General features: G+C 36.4%; 1 protein-coding gene across 5 annotated transcripts in view; it reads right to left on the bottom strand.

The window, feature by feature from the left end:
• The window catches only part of NAALADL2 (N-acetylated alpha-linked acidic dipeptidase like 2), a 358,350-nt gene that overhangs the window by 188,383 nt on the left and 147,954 nt on the right, over positions 1-22,013 (bottom strand). For all 5 annotated transcript variants that reach the window (XM_061367075.1, XM_061367074.1, XM_061367076.1 and 2 more), the window contains exon 4: positions 9,243-9,362. In XM_061367075.1, the coding sequence (XP_061223059.1) occupies positions 9,243-9,362 (120 nt within the window). The remainder of the gene's footprint in view (positions 1-9,242; positions 9,363-22,013) is intronic.

The following is a 22,013-nucleotide window of genomic DNA, read 5'->3' as shown; positions in this document are numbered from 1 at the left end:
CTTTTTTTGTTGTTTTTTTTTTCTTTTTTTTCTTAACTGTGTTAACTTTGCTGCATCTTAAAGAACTGATGAAAAAACAAAAAACAACAAACCAACAAAAAAAACAACAAACCCACAAACAAAAAAACCAAGACACTTGATACCTTTCAAATCAGTTCACAGACATATAAACAAACTGATTATTAAGAAGTATCTACTGTGAAAAGAAGACCTGAAAGAGCATTAAAAGGCCACCGAATAGTCATAACTTCTTAATAAAATAATAAACATAGAACATGCCATAAACTCAAACCCCTACAGAATGAGGGAAGTACTTCTAAACCACTTGTTGCCTAAAGAAAGACAATCTTTCCTCTGTTCACTATTTCAGAAAATATAAATAGTCAGCATGTGTAGTACAGATCTTTATCCCTTGCAGAGCTGTTCAAGCAGGCAGTGCTGAAGATTAATAGCATGGACTGCATTGCTTCACCTCATCCAGTGGCTGGTGTTTTCAAAGAACCAAAAGACAGACCCGTTCTGGCAAGATGAGATTTTATATATTCACTCTTCATCTCTACTCATAATTCCTGTATCTTCCATTTGCTTTTTCACTTTCTCGGCTGTTGTTGAAATCAAACAACATGATGTGGAAAAAAACCCCACCCAGGTAATTTGTCTGTCAATGGCTTTCTTTTGAAGTCCAAGCTCAACTAATTTGAAAGGGCAGCTCAATTAGCAGCTTGGGTAGAAAATTATGCCTATAATTTCGTATAAAAGCAGCAGAAAAAGTGCCAAGGCCACTTGCAGAAGTATGTGCAGAAAGAGCATATTTAAAATGTTTAGATTTTAGGATGGAAATTCAAAGTGCGTAAGATACATCCTACTGCCCTGCACACAAGCAGCTGATCAGCTGTGTGGATTTAGGGCTCTGATGTACAAATCGAGGTAATGGATTTCTTCGCTCAGCTGTGCTTCAAAACAATTGCCTCACAGTAAAGTCATTTCACTTAAGTTTGCACCATTGGTCAGGACATAGCACTTGGACAGTAAATTGGATGATCGCATTTACTACTCACTTTTTAAGGGCTTGACAGAATAGAAAATTATGCTTGGGTTTCATACCTCTAAAATCTGACAAGTGTTTGAGAAGACCCCAGAATGAAATTTTTATGAGTCAGCCATCCTCCATTTTTGAATGGAAGCCACTTACTGTCTCACTCAATTTAAGCCTACTGTACTAAAAGGAAGAGACCTGCTATAAAATGGTCAGCCCTTCCATCAGGAAATAGCAATTCACAATGGGAGCTAGCCTAATTTTTCAAAGGGTGAATTTAATATATGTAGAGAATGTGCAATTAAGCACCCAATTGAGTATATGAATATTTAGAATTATTTTCCCAAGAGAAAATTAAGTGTTCAGGGCTACTGGAGATAACAGGACTACATACCCAGTCAAATAGCTAAGAGTTCAGTGTTTGATTCAGCAGCAGGACTTCAGGGAAGAGATAACAGGAACTACAGCTGGGAATATAAGTATGCCTGCAAAATGGCAATGACTTCTCAAACCATTCAGGGAAAATTCTGTGGCTCAGACATTCAGAATAATCAATACTTGCTTTTGCTCATTAACTGGCATGTCCCCTTGTTTACTCTGCTAATAGCACATTTCTCCTTTCACTGAAACAAATCCAGGGGTTTATAATCAAAAAGGAAATGAGTAATAACCAAAAGTCCTTTTACTGATGCAACCAAAAGGCTAATTACTTCAGAATATTGACAAGCTTTGCTATAATTACGCTTCCTTCCAGACATCAATTGCTTTTCTTCTACTCCACCCCTTACATATTCTTTTACTGCTTAGAAGAGCAAATTACTTTCTGCTATTTATATACTATGTAGAGAAAGAATTCTCACTCTACTGTTATTTACTGATATTCATCTGGACAGATACAGATTGGATTTATAAGTGCACTGGCACTGTTTCACTTTTAGGTGGTACAGGTCCCAGTATATCATCCTACAAATGCTAGATTAAGTATGAGCTAAATTGATATGCTCAGTTTAAATTATGTTGGGTAGTAACAGCCTTCTAGAAACTGAACAATAGAGAGTTCAGCATCATTTGGTTCCAATCAGCAATACAAAACCACTCTTCTGATTCTTTTTTTTTTTTTTTAATTCATTAACTATAGATTTCTCAAGTAAGTATCATTTTCATTCCCATAGTACCTCACACATGGGGAGGGGGTGAAGTATAATTGGTACTTTCTTTTTTTTTAATCTATGTTTTAAACTAGGTTTGCCAATAAAAATTTAAAATATGACCTTAGGATGAAGCACTAAATGATAAATGTGGTATGGGTACTCTGGTATGGGTACTCAATGGGCTGTGGGTGGATTTCTTAGTCACCCCGACACAGAATAGATTTATGATACCAAGGCAGGGTGTCTCCAGGCTTTTCTAATTAGCTATTATGGCTCATTCCTTCTGTTCAAAGGGAAAAGAAAGCATTACTATCAGTCAAAGCAGGAGGAATATAACTGAAAACTACGTCTACCAATCTCTTAAATTCGATACACTGTCAGATGAGGGAAAACCCATGGTCCTTCATCAAAACAAACACAAATTTTCTCTGTCACCACTGAAGAGCAAAACAGCCTGTGCATTATTCCAAGCATCATGAAAACAGGAAGAGGTGACTAAAAGAATAACTCAAAATACAGGATTGGTAGCAGTGTGAAACCTCAGTTACATAAACAGCTCTTCGGTATAGACTACTGCCCACTAAATATTTTGAAGGCATTGGTACAGGATTTTTTTACATAGGAAGAAGAGGAAGAAATTAAAATGAAGGCTTTTTCAGGCTGAACAGATTAAAGAAGCTAGTTGATGAGGGAGAAGGTTAAGAACCCTAAATCTGATCTTTTTGGGGAAAAAAAAAAAAGGATAAAGGGTAGCAATAAAATAAACTGACTTGAAGGAGTGAATCTTTTCTAAAATCAGGGAAGACAAATGCTAAGGGAAAAAGAAACACAAAGCAACTAATAATTCCTTGGAGAAAAAGTAAGAACTAGTATATTTTGTAGGAATATCATTTGGCTAAATAGCAAACTCCACAAATATGATCATTATCCATCAATCTGAACTCAGCTTGGATAATTCAAGAGGAACTCTCCAGATTTTGGGAATCGAGATGAGATATTAAGAGGACAATAAATTAGAACCTCAGAAACAGGATGCCATTCAAGAGGATGTTACTAAATAATCTCCATCAGATCCAGATCCCCAAGTACTGTTCTACAGGCTTCTTTAACTTTTACATGTACTACCTATACCTACGGTTCAAGTTTTCAAGAACGGGCTTGGGAGGGGACATAATATCATTAAAAATCCCATATTACTCCCATGAAAAATGGGTATATAAAGACTCAGGCACCTTGGAAAAAATTCTACCCTAGAAAACCCCAAATGACAACAAACAAAACAATCAAAAAACTGAAACCAAACCAAATAAAAAAAATCCCCCCAAACAACACCAACCAAATGTCAGTGTCCTTAATAATAAAAAGTATAATGTGTTGAACTTCCCTAAAAAATGTTGATTTTATACGTTATAATTTTAATATCTATATGCTCATATTATATATAAATATTCATATGTATACACACACACATACACGTGTGTATATATATAAGGAGGGATGAAGGGATGGAAGGAGAAAGTCACAGTTAAATGGAGATTTAAAATGCAATCTTCACAGTTATATGGGATAGCCATAAAAAGTACCAGAGAGAAAGAAATAAACAATGCAGACAAGTAGAAAAGTGAAATTACTTTCTCCAAAGTAAACTTTTTAAAACTAACACAGTTATTAAACAGAAGTCCTTTTGCAAGTTGCCTTTATTCTGGGAATCTTTAATACTTTTCATTTAGTAAATCCTTATCCGTAAGTGCCTGCCAATAACCTCTGCATAAACATCCAAGCATTCACATTTCTAAAGTTTATGACAGTTAAAAAGCAATTTTATGAATATTTATGAGGCAGTAAATTATTAAAATAAATATAGATATTTACACAGTAGAACAACATCTTCAGTTAATGGATGTTAATGTTAATATGTGAACATTTTACAGATGAAGTGGTGTGGCCTTCAGGGCTTTTGTTACTCTATTAGAAGTTAATTTAGGATAGAAATTATGGCTTTTCCTTGAATCCCAACCCCAAAAGATTTAATCATGCTCAAGACTCACGTCATTTTTCAAAAAATGAATCTGGTGATGATATTTCCAGACAGTGCAGATCTCCTCGGAACAGAAAAGCCTCCTCCTTAGAAATAAAGCCTTCTATGGGTTCTTTTATGTGCTTGCAGATACTCCAACAGGCTTTAGGGCAGAGAAGCTGGCTGCTAGCAAGGTAGTTACATCAATCTTTCTTTTTCCGCATAGTTTATACTATAAGAATACATTTCTTGTCTACAAACGCAGCAGACAATTCAAATTGCTCTTTCTCAAGAAGGTGTTTTACATCACAGAAATTTCATCATCTTTGCCCACATTTATACATCCTCCTGATTCAAGGACACCAGGGAGTCTGCTTTGATGTCCTGTATGTGACTGGCTACTGAAGCTCCCCAGTGATCCCAATAACTCAAGTTTCACCAAAACACAAATTTTACTTATAGACAGAACACCAGGAGGCAACCTTCAACAAGAAGGCACAAGGAAGCAAGTATTCTACCCTTTTTATGGTAGGCCATTCTAAAAGTTGTGCTTCACTTATGTTCTAGATTTGTCTCAATTCAGCTTTCTCCTTACGTAAATTTTTCTTCCTTAGTCCAGTGCCCTCTTTATTGAAAAACAACCCAGCTCTCTTAAGTGTCTCAGATTAGTTTTAAGATCCCTTTAGGAGTAGGCATAGTAGTTTAAAATTTCTCCTTCTGTGAGTTACTCAGAACTGTGAATTATTCTGGCTAGAGAGACAGAAATTAGTAGCACTGTGGCTATGCCAAGTTAATGTACAACATGAGTCCTCCCTGTATGCCTCATTGCTCAGACTGCTGGTTTAGTTTGTATTCCCATAGGAAATTGTCACTCCAGGTGCTGGAAGCAGTAAATTCCTAAACCTTTTAGTTGCATTTGAAAAAGACTCTGCCCTTGCCATACTGTAACTTGTTCCAGCCCTTGAAGCATTTCTACCATTGTTTTCTCCCACCTTTAATATTAATTTTATAATAGACAGTCTTGCTCCTTTACAGACCTTAAGAGTGCCGTATCAAGGGTAAAAACCCTTTCTAAGCCTCTACTCCACTCTGATATATACATCAGTTAATACATATCCATTTTTATCTATTCTTTTTATCACAGCAATGTAAGCTCTGCCTGTTTCTTTTCTCCCCCAAAGTCAACACTCTTTCTGATACTTTGCTATAAAGGTAGTGTCCCTACTCTTTCCTTTTAGACGGATAATTTATCATATCATAGAATTGTTTGGGTTGGAAGGGATCATAAAGATCACCTAGTTTCAACCCCCTGCCGCAAGCAGAGACACTTTCCACCAGACCACATTTCTCAAAGCCCCGTGCAACCTGGCCTTGAACACTTCCAGGGATGGGACATCTATAATGTGGCTGTAGTAACATATTCTTTATCTGAAAAGGTTCAGCTTAAGGGACCAAGAAATGTCTGTGTAGCTCTGCCAATACTCTAGGAAATGTGCTCCCTGCCATTGCTGCTCCTCCTGTTATCAGATACTACATTACATATGTGCCAGTGGAACGGAAACACAACACTCCCAACAAAATCTGAAAATATATTCAATTACAAAAATAACTAAAGGTCATACTTCTACATATCTTATTCTCACAAAGCAGCTTAAATTTGTGATCCTTACCGAATTTAATCACAATTACTTGCATTAAGGATTCAGCTGCATATTCTAACAGCATTAACTTCAGGCTTTTCTGCTTCAAATTCCCTGATGTCGTGGTTTAAGCCCAGCCGGCAACTCGGAGCCACACAGCTGCTCGCTCACTCCCCTGCCTTCTTGCTCTTCCACATTACTACAACCTCTGAATCCTGTCTATAGTTTTCAGTGTGTCAGAAGGTATGAGAGATGGGCCCATTCTGACAGACTGAAAGAAGCAGCTCCAAATTATTTTCAACCTTGATGCTCCCCCTAATTTTGCACCCTATTCAATCTCCATAATATATCAAACTAAATCTCTACAGCAAAAAATATTGTCAGTAACACAGTATTTCAGATATTCAAACTTCCATCACTTGGGCTTGTTTCTTTAAATTATCCCATCCTACATGAGGCTGTTTTCTATCAGCACATACTTCTTTCTGTTAATGTGATGTAAAGAAATGTTAACTTTTCATGGTAAGTCTTCTGACAGCAGTAGATAGTATTTCTTTCAGGGTTTTTCCAATGGACTAAATATGGAGATTAAGAAGAGATGAAAAAAGGCAAAGTAAAAACACAAAAGGAGAAAATAGGGGAAAGATGGAAAAACAATCAGTAAAAGTCAAAAAGCATACACATCCAAGGGAAGCTGAAACAGAGACAAGTTTAGAAACTTGATTATGAAGATGAAATCTCATGCAGGATCTATAAAAATCAGACCCAAATAGAGAGTGACATATTTGCATAATATAAAGTAATAATGAGAAATTAAAGGACATAAAAATGGGGAAAAATACAAGTTAAACACACAAAATTAGAAAGAAAACCAGTAACAATATATCTATATAGTGACAGCTCTGTTATGAGCTACCACTCTGTTTTAATGTGATGTGAAACCAAACATATGGAAGGCAGAGGTAAAGAAAATATAGGGAGACGGTTGTATTTGCTAGAACAGAAATATGAGACTTGATAAGTACAGGAACATAAACATTAGGGGGAAAAGGATGCAAAAGGTGGATTCAGTAAAGAGAGACTGTGTCCATTTAAACCAGTAGGACTTGCTGTTTATGGCAATCTTTCTCTTCCACTTTCAATATTCCTTATGGAAGAATAATCCATTTCTCATATCTTACTGCATATTTTCTCATGAGAAAAGTAAAGCTTATAATTATTTCACAATTAAAGAGACACAATTTATATCCTAAACCAAAACCCACTCCCTCCCAAAAAAAAACAAAACAAAAAACCCACCAATCAATCATACAAACAAACAAACCAAGAAAATAAAACCGTTTACAACCTCAAACAGAAGAAATACCGAATAAAGCTTCCATACCTCAGTCTATGCTCCGGAAGGTACAAGTAACAGAGTAGCAGAACATAAAACATAGGTCTGGGGAGTTGTATTTTTAGCTCATTCCCTGAGTGTGCATTCAAAATCAATCTCTCGAGCATATCACACTTTGGTTCATATTATGTAACAGACTGTGGATTCTTTCAGAATAGCAAATGAGCACCAAAAAATGTGGCTATCACACCTAATTCACCAGTTTGCACTTCCTTCCTGGGATGAGACTACGGCCAACCCAAACTAAAAGTTCCTGACCCTTGTCCTCAGCACCAACTGCTTTTCCCTACTACTCAGGTGGCATTACTTCCTAATTTAGACATAGCAAGTGCTTAGAGAACACAAATTGGTAAGAAGTCCACCTCACAGACACTGCAGACAGTGCTATTACAGCAACCTTTGCATCTTTATGAAATTCCTAGTATATGAGCCCTGATTGCTATTTCATTGTTCTTGTCAGTGGTGAAATGCAGTGTGAGAACTATTGCTGGAAATTATGCACAACAGCCAAGTTCTAACAGTGATAACTGACCTTTCATGGGTGTAATTAAATTGCATCTAAATAATTTAAATAAACAGCTAAAGCTACTCAGTTGAAAATGACACTTTTATTAAGAAAAATACTGTTATTATAGAACAAAATTTTCAGAGGTTATTTTCTGAACCTGTGTCATCTTCTCAGCTGTGCTTTCTATGGCCAACAGAGCAGATCCTGATTCTTTTAATTCTAAGATCTGGAGTCACTGTTCTTTTATAATTGCTTTCATGAATTGGGAATGAATTAATTAAATATTTATTGGACTAGTATATTTTCTGAAAGGCAAAACAGCACTTTTGTTTATAAATATTTGCAATAGAAGGCAGTTACTTGACACTGCAGTTGAAATGTGGTTTACACATTGAGTCTACAATGTCTAACATACAAGTAGACTAGTGATCTCCATCTCTGCACTTGCTGGATTTGGAGGAGAAATTACAGACACATACACATAGCCATGGACATCCCTTCCCACACAACTGCAATCAAAGGAGAAGGAAGAAAAATATGTTTCTCGTTCTGAACTTACTATCTGGACACATTCATAGACCAGTAAATCCTAGTGATTTTACAGGACTGACTGACCATTAAAGGCAGGGGGAAAACATGCCTATCTGTGTATCACAAGCCAGTCTGCTTACACAGTTTACACAGCAGAAAACATCACAGAAGTTCATGTTCCTTTCCAACTCTTAGTCCCTTTTGTCCCTCTGAGGTGTTAAGGATAGCAGAAAGAACCAGGGTGTCAAAGGCAAATTCTCCACAGAGCAAGGCTGTATGTATGCATGCATGTATGTATGTCATGATTGAATCAAATTACCTTACAATTTCTTAAACAAATTCATAAACAATAGTGTTAGTCTTCCTGCAGCATAAGCTTCTGGTTACTATCTCACAGTCTCAGGGCTGGCAGAAGCATACCTGCAGCAAGGCCCAAAGAGCTGGGCTTTAGCCACAGCCTGATGGAACTGGAAAGACTTGCAGAAGCCTGAGGCTGACTGAGCACATGCTGTGCTCTGCCTCCTCTCACAGCATGCCCAAACTACAGCCAGCAGACTAAGCAATATAAACAATTATATGTACATTTTTAGCATACACAGATCAAACTATTTCTGATCTCAGCTGCCTCACCCCCTCCTCCTCCCCACACTCCCCTCATTGTTTTTCACCCTCCCACCCCCCATATCATGTTATTTACTTCTTTTAGAGATTTCTTTATTTACCAAAAGGCTTACAGTACACCCAGAGAAAATACGGCATACTACTGGGACACTCTAAGATAGGCAGCAAAATAAATAACTGTGACACATAAAAGGCAGCACAGACCAAAGTGGCTAGTATTAAGGAAGAATCTGAATGCCAGTAAATTCTGACTTACTGGGATAGAATGGGAATGTCTTTGTTTTGGTATCTTGAAAGTACAAATAAATAATTCAGCTAAAGTGCAACAAGCATTAGACTAACCTTATAAAGCAAAGGTGATTGTCCTAGCTTCAAAAGTGCAATTTTTTTGGTCACGTTTGTAATGGCTTGAATCCGGATCAAGTCTGCCACAGTCCCATACTGTACATCAACAAGCTCTGCCTGTAAAGAGAAGACAAAAGTAAGGCTAAACCTATAACTGTGCATGACTGAGGGTGCTCCTTCCACAGGAACAAAGCTGTCTGCGTAAGTACAAGCACATGAGAAGAGTTCTATGATTACCTTACTCCCATTTCCCGATCAGAAAAAACTGTCATTACAAAGAGTTTGAGAATCTGATCTCACAGATGAATTTGTATCTTTGCAGTTTTCATTCAAAATTCATCAGCTGTGCCAAAAAAAAACAACAACTTTTTTTTTTTTCTTTTTTTTTGCCAGTAGTTACAGTAAGTGGTGCTGATTTGGATGAGAATTCCCCCTCATTAGCTACAGGAACTATTTTAAATCATGTAAGGGATACTAATTCGCATCTGTTAATATCCTTAATCAGATTGTTATAAAGTGTTTCAGAAAATGAATGATTATACTGTTCACTTATCAAAATATATCGATAATATAAACTCTACCAATATACAGTTTTATTATGTCCTCTCATGTGATTCCTGAACAGTCTTAACTATTGATGTATCTTCACAGAATCCATCAGTTATCCAAGCATTATACTCAGATAATTATAGTGGTAAACAGACTACACCCCTCTGACATGTAAGCTTTCCTATTAATATATATTTTGAAATTATTTACAGTCATTTCTAACTAAGTGAAAAGCTTTTAGAGCATGAAGATCTTCAGCTCTACAGTGAAGACACTGAAAGGATACGTAGTTAAGGTTTAAGTTAGTAGTAAATGTCACGCATCAGTAGTGATGGAAAAACACATCAAGATTTGTTTTCAAGGATTATCTAAAAATAAATAAATAAATTTAATTTAAGAATGACCAAGGGCATATTTCTCACATTTTTATAGCAATAAATTCTGGTGAAGACCAAGTATAAGGATAATCAAGCTTGTACATTATTATTTTAGAATGTCATAACAACTCTCGGGACACAACCGAGGACACTCTGGAACATCTAAATCCCTCCACTGTGTTCACATAAAACACAGATATAAGAAGACACAATAACATTGCATGAGTGTTCAAAAATTAAAACAAGAGGAGCAGTACAAAATGGAAAAGTTTCTCTTTCAGTTCAGCTTTGGTAACGAGTATGGATTCATTGCCAAAGGCAACAGTTCTGATTTTGGGCATCTCTACACAAATTGTTTAAATTCTAGCAACAGTTGATTTGTATATGTAAAATGTGTGAAACTTTCCTAGATTCCTGAACAGGGGTGTTGTAGAAAAGTATTTACCCTTATACAACTGTAACTGAATATTTTCTCTGAGTTTGCACCTCAACGTTTAAGTTGAAATCCTACAAATTTTTTTTGCCAAGGTTGCCGTCTTCTTAAATGTATTCTTTTAGATTTTCAACTTAACAAGTTTCTAAGACTACAACATGTCATAAGTACTGTATAAGCAAAATATTTAGAAAGGTCATCCAAAGTTATAAAACACTTCTTGAACAGGCAAGCATCAGATTTAACACCAAATACTGAAGTGCAAGAACAGAAAGTCTTGCACTTCATACAGTTTCTTCTGAAATATATGAAGCATTTAAAGAACTTGAAAACCAGTTCTTAAGAAAACTGAAATTATGACTAGAGGATGAAATAATTTTCCCCATGTGATCATATTATTTGAAAAGTATGAAAAAATCAAGTGAGGAAGTTTTTATACTAGAGGAAAGTATTTTGTATTTTATCTCATCTCATTCATCTGGTTACAAAGAACTCACCTCAAATGAGGAAAAGTGTATTAACCCGTATACTTCTTTGAAATTCATACAAATTTTACCTCATGCTCTAGGTCTCAGCTTTATTTTAATTTCTACCTACAGACATGTCAGTAGATACACCTGAGTGCAATAATTATTAGCATCTCAAAAGTCTTATGGCTTGAGAGGTTATATGTAGGGTGATTTCTTGGGAGACTTCTAATCTAATTCCTTTGGACCCAATGCCTCTCTCAATCTACCCTCAAGCAAAGCAAAAATCAGAGCTTTCATCATTCATATGAGAGAAACTACACTGAATTTTCCTGAGGCAAAATCAATACACAAAGATGTAACATAATGAAGTATCAAACTATTCACTTCTACAGCATGCCTGTGTGAAAATGAGATCCCTGCCCATCTACATTCATGTGCTGCTTCACATCATTTTTGCTAGCTGCTCCTCCAGGGTGCTATCCACTGCTCTGTAAACAATAGAACTACATGTTTGCACAATTATTAATGCATTTATCAACCGCCCTTGGATGTTCTTAGCTCATTTATGGACACAAACTTCATCTTTAAGAGCTATTCACTGGTCTTTCACAGGCAACATAGAAGCTCGGTAAGAGCAGGCTGAATAAAAGGCCCTAAAAAAGCACAACTTTTGTAATTATGGGAGAACCAGAACTTGACTCCCTGCTGCCCCAAACACTCTGCCAACCATGTTCTTTGCTCCAAATGTTAAAAGTAAGCACCTTCATACATTCATACTTTCAGAGTACATGTAAGAAGTCATTACATAATATAAAAAGCAGCTGGATATAATATAACAAAGAGTTATCCGTGCTTTCATTACACATCTTCCACATGAAGAGTATGTCAAAGCTCAATATATTAGAAGTCTTTCATTTGCACTTGCCTGAAAATGAGTATGACCTATGCATCTGTCCAACTCTGAGGGCACTCGCACACTTGTATTTCACTGTAACTTTGAAGCAGTTCTCTTCTCAGCACAGGTCTTTGACCCTTAATTTTACCTTTTGTGGAATCATGGCTAAAAATATTGCACATATCTAGCAAAGTAAGTTATCACACCCCGGTAACATCACATATAGCCTAGCAGCTGGAGGTTTGCACAGCTAATCTCAGATCTAACTTAAAATGACAAAAAAAAGAGTAATATCTTCTCTTGACTAAAACTACACATGGCTTGTCCTCTGCCAAACAAAGTCAATAACCCACGGGAAGAGTTTAGAAGAAAGTCACAATATTCTGGCACTACAGTCCACACCCTAATAGGTAAAAAATAATTTTAAAGATTATTTCTATCCCTTCATGTCTACTCAACTTGAATACATGAGTAAAATTTTCCACACAAAGCAAAATACTTTGCAGTACTTAAAACATCTCATCAAATACAGCACAGCAACACTACCTCAGAGATCAGAGATCAAATCAGGGATTTTTTTATTTAATATACTTGGATTCAACTAATAAGACCTTTTACTTATAAAATAAAGTATTGGGAGGAAAAGAAAAAAAAAAAAAAAAAAAGCTTTAGAATAATGTTAAAGAATCCAGAGAGTGCTACCCTCCCAAAAACCAACTGACAAACTAACAGTCAATTTATGTTGCACAATTCCATTTAAATTTCATGTTCCTAACACCTCCAAAAATGGAAATTATCTACTCTTTCTTTTTCAGAAATGTTTACAACATGATTTTACACATTCCAGTATTTAAAAAAAGCAAAATACTGCACCCCCAACCACCTATATTTGAGAAACTGCTTTCTTTTAGTAAGATAATTCTGTCAAAAAACAGAAGAGAACTCACGCTTTTTTCAGATGCTTGAATAAGAGCACTTGTATGCTCTGGTTTAGATATGCAAGGGTAAATCCTCTTACCCTAGAATGGGGAAACGGCTAAAAAATGAGTTGTTTTATCCGTTTGAATTAGGTACTTACTCTTCAAATTGTTTCATTCTATGCTGTTTGAAAGATATGACTATTTAGGAACGAACTGTGAGCTGCAATATGGAGTTCAGTAATATTCCCCCATGCATGAAATGAAGTAGGGGTAGGTAATAAGTGAAACCTTTTTAGAAAAAGTAATTATTTTATTAGACTTATCATTAGTTTCTAAGTCCCAAGATAATTCTGAATGAGTTGTAAACATTCTGTCTTAAAAACGATAAAATCCCCCCAAAACACAAAAGATACACAATCAAGACAGTCAAGGATCTTTTCCCAATTTCTTCTACTTATCTCCAAAACAGAATAAAACAGTGTACTTCATCCAGATATGGGATAAAAAAAAGAGTAAGACACATCTTGGAACTGGAAAGTGTGAAAAGCTGTAAGAAGGAGGTGGCAGCTGAGGTCTTGAAGATGTTGGATACTATTTTAAAACTTTGCTTTTGTTGCAAATGCTGAGGCAATAAAACAGACAAAAAGAGTAAGTTAAACAGATCAAAAATTATAAGAAAAAATATGTTTGTCATATCACATTGTTATCATTCAGTCCACTTGAATGAGGAAAGGAATTTATGAACTGCATTATACATCTGTATCCAATACACTGGGAAATCCTACAGAGAAATTAAAAATAATAATAATTATTATTAATAATAATCATCATCATCATCCCACACGAACAAACAAAAAAAAAATAAAAAACAACCCCCCCCCCCCAAAAAAATAACAGCAACAACAAAAAAAACCCCACAAAAATTCAAAGCCAGTACACCTGGACAGAGATGTTTCTTACAACCTCAAAAGCAGATAGAGTCAGTGCAAGTAAAAAGGTAGGTTTTAAATACATCTGCTCTAGCTATCAAGGCTGAGGATCACAGGATAGAAAAGCAATTACTTTTATTACTATTTCTTACTAAGGTCAGTACTGAGCAACCTCAAAGGAGTTTTATCTGAAAGGTGTAAACTTACACAGAAAACAAAATCAAAAGTAGCATACAGGACTGCTATGGTAAAAAATCTTAATGTTACATGCTGTTAGTGCCACCTCAAATCATGAATATACTATATCAATCTGTTGAATCATATTAATGAACGGCTTCTACACAAACTATTTGGGAGGTCTGTAAAAGCTGTGGCTATGAAAATAAGTGATATTTAGTGGCACAGACAAGCTCATATTCCTGCCAGTCCTGACCTACCCATCAAAGGAGTGTCAGAAATGGATGACCTAAAGATGTTCCAAGTATTGAAGAAAACTAAATATTAAATGTCACATATACAATATATCTAGGACTGCTTATTTCTCAAAATCAAGACTTTCTCAAAAAAACATACATAATTCTACAAATATCAACCCCTAAGTTATGCGATTGTCCAGGCTCACTACATCCTCCTCTTTCCTTCAAGACAATGTCCTTCATTTGTCCTTCAACATTAAGCTACCCTTTTCAGGTTGTTCACAAAATACAGGTAACAAAAACATGCAATGCATGATCAACCACAAGTAAACCTTACAAATAGTCATCCTGCCTAAAGTAACAACACCAAAACATATTTGCAAATTCTATCCAAGAAGATGGCACTCTGCAATCAGGACATTAGGATAACTTTAATTAAACACTTCACTATAATTTATTTCACAGCTCTGAAACTGAGGCTGAAGACAGCATTCAGCAGAGCATAAAAGTAAACTCAAGCTGGTTGTAGATCAAAGCTGGACATCAACAAACACAAAGAAAGCTGCAAACATAAAACGACATCTCCTCTAAAATTAGAGAAGAAGAAAGAAAAGGGGAGATAACGAAGCTGTGCCTAAGTATGCCAAATCATTTGTTAGTGCACAATCTGCTATGCTTTCTGACAGGAGCTGCTGCTCTCATTTTGGCCAAAAGCTCTCCTCTGATAACCAGGGAAGCACAGCTGTTTCCCTGTGATTGCTACCACACAAGCCTCCTTCATTGTCCTACTGAACATGCCAGAGACAAAACAAACAGTCATAACCATCTTTTATATACTTACTGTATTTGTATAGGAAAGTTAACATACAAAGTTAACATTCTAACTTTGTCCTTTGTTTGGTTCCTGTCAGAAAGAGGAACAGAGAGTTCTGTGTAGGTTTTGTAGCCTGCCCCTGATGGCTGTCTCCAGTTCAACTGAAGTGATGAAGGTTTAACTAAGAAAGCCATGTACCTAACTATTTATTTCTTTTACAGTAATGACACTTGGTATGAGTAGGATCAGTCAGTCTGTTCCTTCATGGTTAGGACTCACTGAAGACAAGTGCAAGCACAAGTAAGCTTTATTTACCATTTTATCATAAAATGATTTGTGTTGGAAGGGTCCTTAAAGATCATTTAGTCCCAACCCCCCTGGAATGGGTGCAGGGAGGGGGTTGCAACATGAAAGCTTAATTTCTTACAGAGCTGCTTTTGCTGTTAGAAAACCAAACCAAATCAAAACCTAAAACCAAATCCTTTCTTTGGAACTCAGTTTTCATGCAAACACCATACTCCAGCATTTACAATAATTCAAAAAGCCTACTAACTTTGAAATCTCCTGGTTAGCCTTCTACTCTCTTTATGAAAAATTTATTATAGGCCTCAAATTCCAAGCTACCATCTTTCAGCAGTAAATATTGCCCATAGTGTTTTGTGTGTCCTCTGACACATGGCCATACCCAACCTGACTGGGAAATCTTGTAGATCATTTGGGGGTAATTACACAGAAATGAAGCTGTGATATCCTGCTAACAAATAAGCTGTATATTTGAAAGTAAACTCCCCTACCTTCTTTGCCAAATGTGGACACTACTTATCCACACTCTATTTCTAATTGCACAGGATTCCCTATCCTTGAGTTTCTTTGTGTGTCTCATTAAAAAGTGAACGAGAAAAATAATCTTATGCCTTGAAAAATAATAAACTGATACATTTCCAAGCAACTGTATGAGAAAAGCCAAAAAAGAGACAGTTTGTGTAGTTTGAATTTGAACATGCTGTCTGAGCCCAAAAAAGGCAGATCATTACATATTTGGAATAACTGAAGCTAATTTTGCTGTTACAATACTAAGCAATGCACCTGACCAACAACATCCAGGCAGATTTAAATCACAGAACTTCAATACTGCTCTACAAAGCAAGATTTATGTGTCGTGGTTTCAGTTGTGATGCAGTGTTGCGTGTTGGCTTTAGTCTGAGGAATAGCACTGGTAACAATATTTTAGTTGCTCAGTACTGCTTACCTTGGTAAGCAGTACTGAGCTCTGTCAGTACAGTCTCTCATGCTCTGCCAGTGAGAATGGGCGAAATAAGCCAGTAGGAAGCAGAGACAGAACACCTGACCCAAACTAGCCAAAGGGCTATTCCATACCATAGAGCATCATGCCCAGTATGTAAACTGAGGCAGCTGGCTGGGAGCCACCAATCGCTGCTCAGGGATGGGCTGGGTCAGCAGGGCAATTGTACTGTGGATCACTTGTCTGTCTTCAGTTTTATTCCTCTCCTTTTCTATTATCAGTATTATTACGTTTTACTTTATTTCAATTATTAAACTGTTCTCATCTCAACCTGCAAATGTTATCTTTTCCCAAATCTCTTCCCCATCGCACTGGGAGAGGGTGTTGGGAGGAGCAAGCGAGCAGCTCTGTGGTACTTGGTCATGGGCTGGGCTTAAACAACACGTGCATGAGGTGATTAAATAACTACGTGGTCATTAAATAACTAGTGGGTTTTACCCACAGTCACACCTTTTCAAATAGATCTATGACATTTTTTCTTCATGGTTGTTAGCATTTTATTCTATAGAGTTTTTCTCTTTTTACTACAATAACCCTACTCATACAATAAAAGTCCAGAGTAATTCTATATGAGTCACAGTGTCAGCTTTCAGTCAAGAAGTATTCTTTGTGTCTATCTTTCATTTAAAGTTGCACACTGCATTACAGTGGCAGCTAAAATTTTAATCTGTACCAAAACAGGAAGAAAAAAAGATCACCCTTCACCTCGATTTGGCAAAGTTTGCCCCAGAGACCAAATTCCACCATAGATAATTTTACACACACTCTGCTTCCTCTCATGCTGTCTGTCCAGCTAACACAGGTCCAGCAGAGGCAGGGCTTTGCTGAAGTTTCTCCTACAGGCTGTTTTTGCTGTTTCAGTATAATCTTTAGAAAGACAATGAGGTTTAACTTGTTTGCTTCCTTGCTTTTTGTAGCTTATAGCAGGGTGTTTTTTTTTTCCTCTACCAACTCCCAGAGAGGCTGAATTAAGATCGAAGCCTTTTTATAGCCTACAGAAAAGAACCTCTTATTTTTTTTATGGTTAGAGAGCTCCAGATAAATCTGAGCTGACTTAGCTCAGTTCCCTGTTCACAACGCTTATCCTGTAGACTCCTCCCTCTATATCTATTTTTAACTTTATTCTTCCTCCTTTTAATTCGTTCATACTGACCCGTTGCCCTCTGTCATACTCTTTGACCTTCCCTTTAGCGGAAGGCCAAACTAACAGTTGAATATAACTTCTTAACTCGTGATATCCAGCAAGATATCCAAATAACATTTTTTTTCATCTTTTCTAATTAGATATAATGCAAATCTTGTTTTTCAAGGATTCTGAAACAAAATATTCTTATTTTTTGTCATATTAAATTTATGTTTATTTTTAATCTCCAAGAATGTTGCTTTGGTTATAAAACACTGAAAAACACAATATAATTTTAGTCCTAAAAACCCCATCAGATCTATTCTTTTGAACTTTTATTAAGCAGTGCTGATTACTTATTCACCTCACTAAAGGAAAAAAAAAAAAAATTCCAACGATTCTTTCTTACATGTGTTTAGTATTATTTATATTCCCCTCTTTATAAGAGTTAACTGCAAGTATATTTAGTAGCATTATTCCCTAAACATAATGTCACATTGATCATACTTTCCAAAGAAGAAACAGTAATCTCTATTTGCCAGCCTACTTTGCTAAGTTTGTTCAGGGTAATTATTCATGCAAATATACATTCACAAATTACAGACTAAGGATAAACTAAATGGAGTTGTTCAGCTGTGATATGACATCTTAAAAAACAAATCATAAGCTACATATATACATAGTAAATTACAGTGGTGTGATTTAAGCCTGGGTCTAAAAACATCAATGTCAGAATCCAGTCCCATTATGTCAGAACTCAAATTCTCAAGGCTGGACTGCAGTGAGCTGGAGATTTTATTGGCTACTGTCAAACACAAAGAATGAAGATAAAAAATCCAGTGGCTGCAGACTGTATGGCCTTCTTATCATGCATCAAATAAACCTCAGGCATTCCATCCTATAATAGCTACAACCAGTAAGTCTTTACAGAAGCTGGCTAAGAAGCCCTTAGCAAACAAGGCTGTCCAGGCTGCAGCAGCAGCAGCCAGCTAGAGAAGCATTAAAGGATCAACCCAACTGGGCAGGAGATGCTCCCTAATGGCACAGGGCATGCTCCTCATCACCAGTGAAAATGTGAAAAAACATGAAACACAAGTTTGCACCTACACATCCAGAGAAGGAAAGTAACCTCCTGTCTGAAAGGACAGGTCATAAGAACAACGTTCTGTGAATGCAATGCCTATGAAAGACAGAATGTGTGTGAAAGACAGACTGCAGTGAAATGTTACATGGAAGTGCTTTTGAATAAAGTAAAATTTAAATATTTAATTTTAGAATTATATTCAATATTTTAATTTCCTTGTGTGTAGTGCTTCAACCTTGTCCAATAGTTTCATTTTCAGAGTTAGTCTGGTTGTGGCAAAACCAACAACACCTAGAAAACAGTCTTACAATTTTCAGGCTTCCAATTTTGGCCATACCCAAACTGCCTGGGAAATCTTGTAGATCATTTGGGGGTAATTACACAGAAATGAAGCTGTGATATCCTGCTAACAAATAAGCTGCATATTTGAAAGTAAACTCCCCTACCTTCTTTGCCAAATGTGGACACTACTTATCCACACTCTATTTCTAATTGCACAGGATTCCCTATCCTTGAGTTTCATGATTCAGAACACATTTTATACCAGTGCAATTTTTGAAGGACTGGAAACCTGTTTCCCAATCAACTTTCATACCAGCACAAGAATAGTGTACTGAAGTATGTAGGCTACCTGTATTTCTATGCACACGTGTTATACAAACACCTGAAATACTGTTACTGCAAGTACATAGACACTTAAAGATAAAATAGACATCTACCTCAAAGATGCAGATAATCACATGTATGTTCAAGAGGAGGCCATCCACTGCACCAAGAGAACACTTGAACTTTCGGAAATATCAGTGAGAACTCTATTTTTCAGAGTATAATAAATGCTCTTTCACAGAATATTTATAGGCCTTGCTTGGCCAAACATTGTGCACTTGAACATAATCAGAGAGATGTGTAACCATGTAGTGCTATAAACACAGACCTGAGTGTTAAAGCAGCATTTCATCAAACCTGGAAAAGCAAACATGCAGTTGTCAAAAGCAAAACAACATCTTTTCCGTCTCACATCAACATTTCTTGTTTTGAGTCATTACAGAGATGTACAGGTTTCTAAATTATATCTGTTGAAAAAGGACTGAGGAAAAATGTGTTCTAAAATTACAAATACATTTAGATGACAAAAAAGGACCACAATGAAAACAGGGAATATACATGAGCGATAACGAATTCCAGTGACCAAAATGACTGACCAAGGCAAATATAAAGATGGCCATATATGAGAACATCACAGCTCTAAGTGGTTAAACAAGTACATATTTTTACCATTTTTGAATTATCTCAGATTTTGGAAAGGAGACTTACATTACAAGAAACATGTAGTGCATTATTCGGGTATCATACATAATAAAATCATGCCAGGGAGAAAATCAAGCTCTTTGTTGTTTCAGACTTTCAAATTTTGGTGGGTTTTTTTTTTTGTTTGTTTGTTTTTGTTCGTTTGTTTGTTTGTTTTGTTTGTTTGTTGTTGTTTTTGTTTTTTAAAGCACTCAATATTTTGGAGTTGTCATTTGGTCATTAAATGTGATACTACATTTTGCATTGCTTAGTCATCGAAAGGTTATTACGTAGCACCACCATTTGCCTTTTATTTCAGAAATAGCTAACCTTAATTTTTAAAACAACTTATTTCGTTTTATAACAGCAATGGTTAAATGGGAGTTCAGGATAGGTCCCTTCCAGTTATCCTTGCTATAGCGTAATTAGCTCATCACTATGCCCAGCCTTCCCAAAGGTTAGGATGAAGGTTTTCCTGAACTGTGCCAAATTTCACAGAGACATTTTGAGTGTTCATCTCTGCTAAGTACTGGCAGAAACACCATGGAGAATTTGTGAACTTGGTTCTAGTGCTCTCAGAACAGATGGAAAATTCTGGAGAAAAAGAGGAAATCATGTGCAAAGGAGAGAAACAGCTTCTTTTTGGGAAAAGGCCCAGAATCATTCTCCTTGTACGGTGACATCCAGTTAAACTGCATCTCAAAAGAAAAGCTACAAAAACGTAAACATTAATCTAAAACATATGGGAAAGTCTGAAGAGATATTGGAATCTGGACAACTTGGAGGGAGTAGGGAGTAATCTGACCTGACATTATATAATGGATTTCACTGGATAATGGAAAAGCTTGGCCATCACTGCAGCCCATTCTAGATGTTGCTCTGGAGCTGGATCTAAACAGAGTTTCCCTCATCTTCCACTCACCCTTGAATCCAGATCAGCCTCTATCACAGCAGTACAGAAGTGCTCAGTTTTATTGTAACACTAGTACTATATGGCATAGTTTTCAATAAAAGCAGTTAAGGGCATTATTAGAGAACTGTAAGTTACTATAAGAAATCTGTACTCAAGCCTTTATCTTCACCTATTATGACCCCTTCTGTGCAGGATGTTAAATAATCAACAAAAGTAAACTAGAGACATTTTGGGCTCTCATAAATTCTGATTCAACCACAAATGTACTTAATGGTCCATCTTTCAGCAAGAAGTGGTCCCTTTCCTTAATTCTAATAAACACAAGTGACTAAATTCAATAGATGACAAAAAAAAAACCACCCAAAAGCACAACAGTCATCATTAAAAATATTCTGAAGTTGTATTATCTACTAGTGAGCTTCCCTCCATGTTTCTGCATTGTTCTTTAAATTTCTGTTGCCTAACTTATAAACAGTATGAATCATGAAGAAATGACCTTCATTGTCTGCAGAGAAAACTGAAATATGATTTCAGGCAGAGCAATTGTACAGGCATGAAGACAACAGCAATAAGATCATCAGGGAAAGATCTGAATTGAAAGACTCAGTCATACCAGATCCTGAGCCTAACGCTGTCTGCACTGATACAATTTCTCGTTCTAGAATTTTAGGTCGCGTCATCATGACTATGATATTTTCTTTTGGCTGAAGACGTAAGAGTTTTATGCATAAGAGGGCAACATGGACAAAGATACGAGGAATTTTTTTTTTTTTTTTTTTTTTTTTTTTAGATCTATGCAGTAGATCTTTTGACAGCAATATAATCTTCAGCTTCTCATACTACTTCATCTTCTAAAATACTCCTCAAGTAACGCTCATGCCTGGCAGGCACTGACCTGCACTAGGAGGAAGATCCCTCCTGGGTGACAACGCAGCAGGAGCTTTCCTGCATATTTAAGCAGCTTTGTTCTCTAGTTGTCGAAGCCATTGCCATACCTCTTCTATCCTTATTCACCTCTGTCTGCCCCTCAAAGACATCAGTATGAAGCAGTGAATCTTACAGGAGAGAAGACTAACTCTGTATGGTAACATAATTCAGTGAAAGGTAAATTCCTTGGAGCATCTTCTTTCTCACTTGGGCCAGTCACAAGCTGGTGATTGATTAGTGACCTTCTCTTTGAACTGCAGAACACAGGATCATAAATAGTTACGAAAACAGAACTGATGTATCTCACAATTAATTGACATTATTAAGT

Source organism: Neopsephotus bourkii, unplaced genomic scaffold, assembly GCF_033783945.1.
Source record: "Neopsephotus bourkii isolate Nb327-2 ecotype Australia unplaced genomic scaffold, CSIRO-AGI_Nbou_v1 NB_1373, whole genome shotgun sequence".
In the NCBI taxonomy this organism is placed as follows: domain Eukaryota; kingdom Metazoa; phylum Chordata; class Aves; order Psittaciformes; family Psittacidae; genus Neopsephotus; species Neopsephotus bourkii.
The sequence above is the reverse complement of the archived record's forward strand: the minus strand, read 5'-3'. Positions and strand labels throughout refer to the sequence as shown.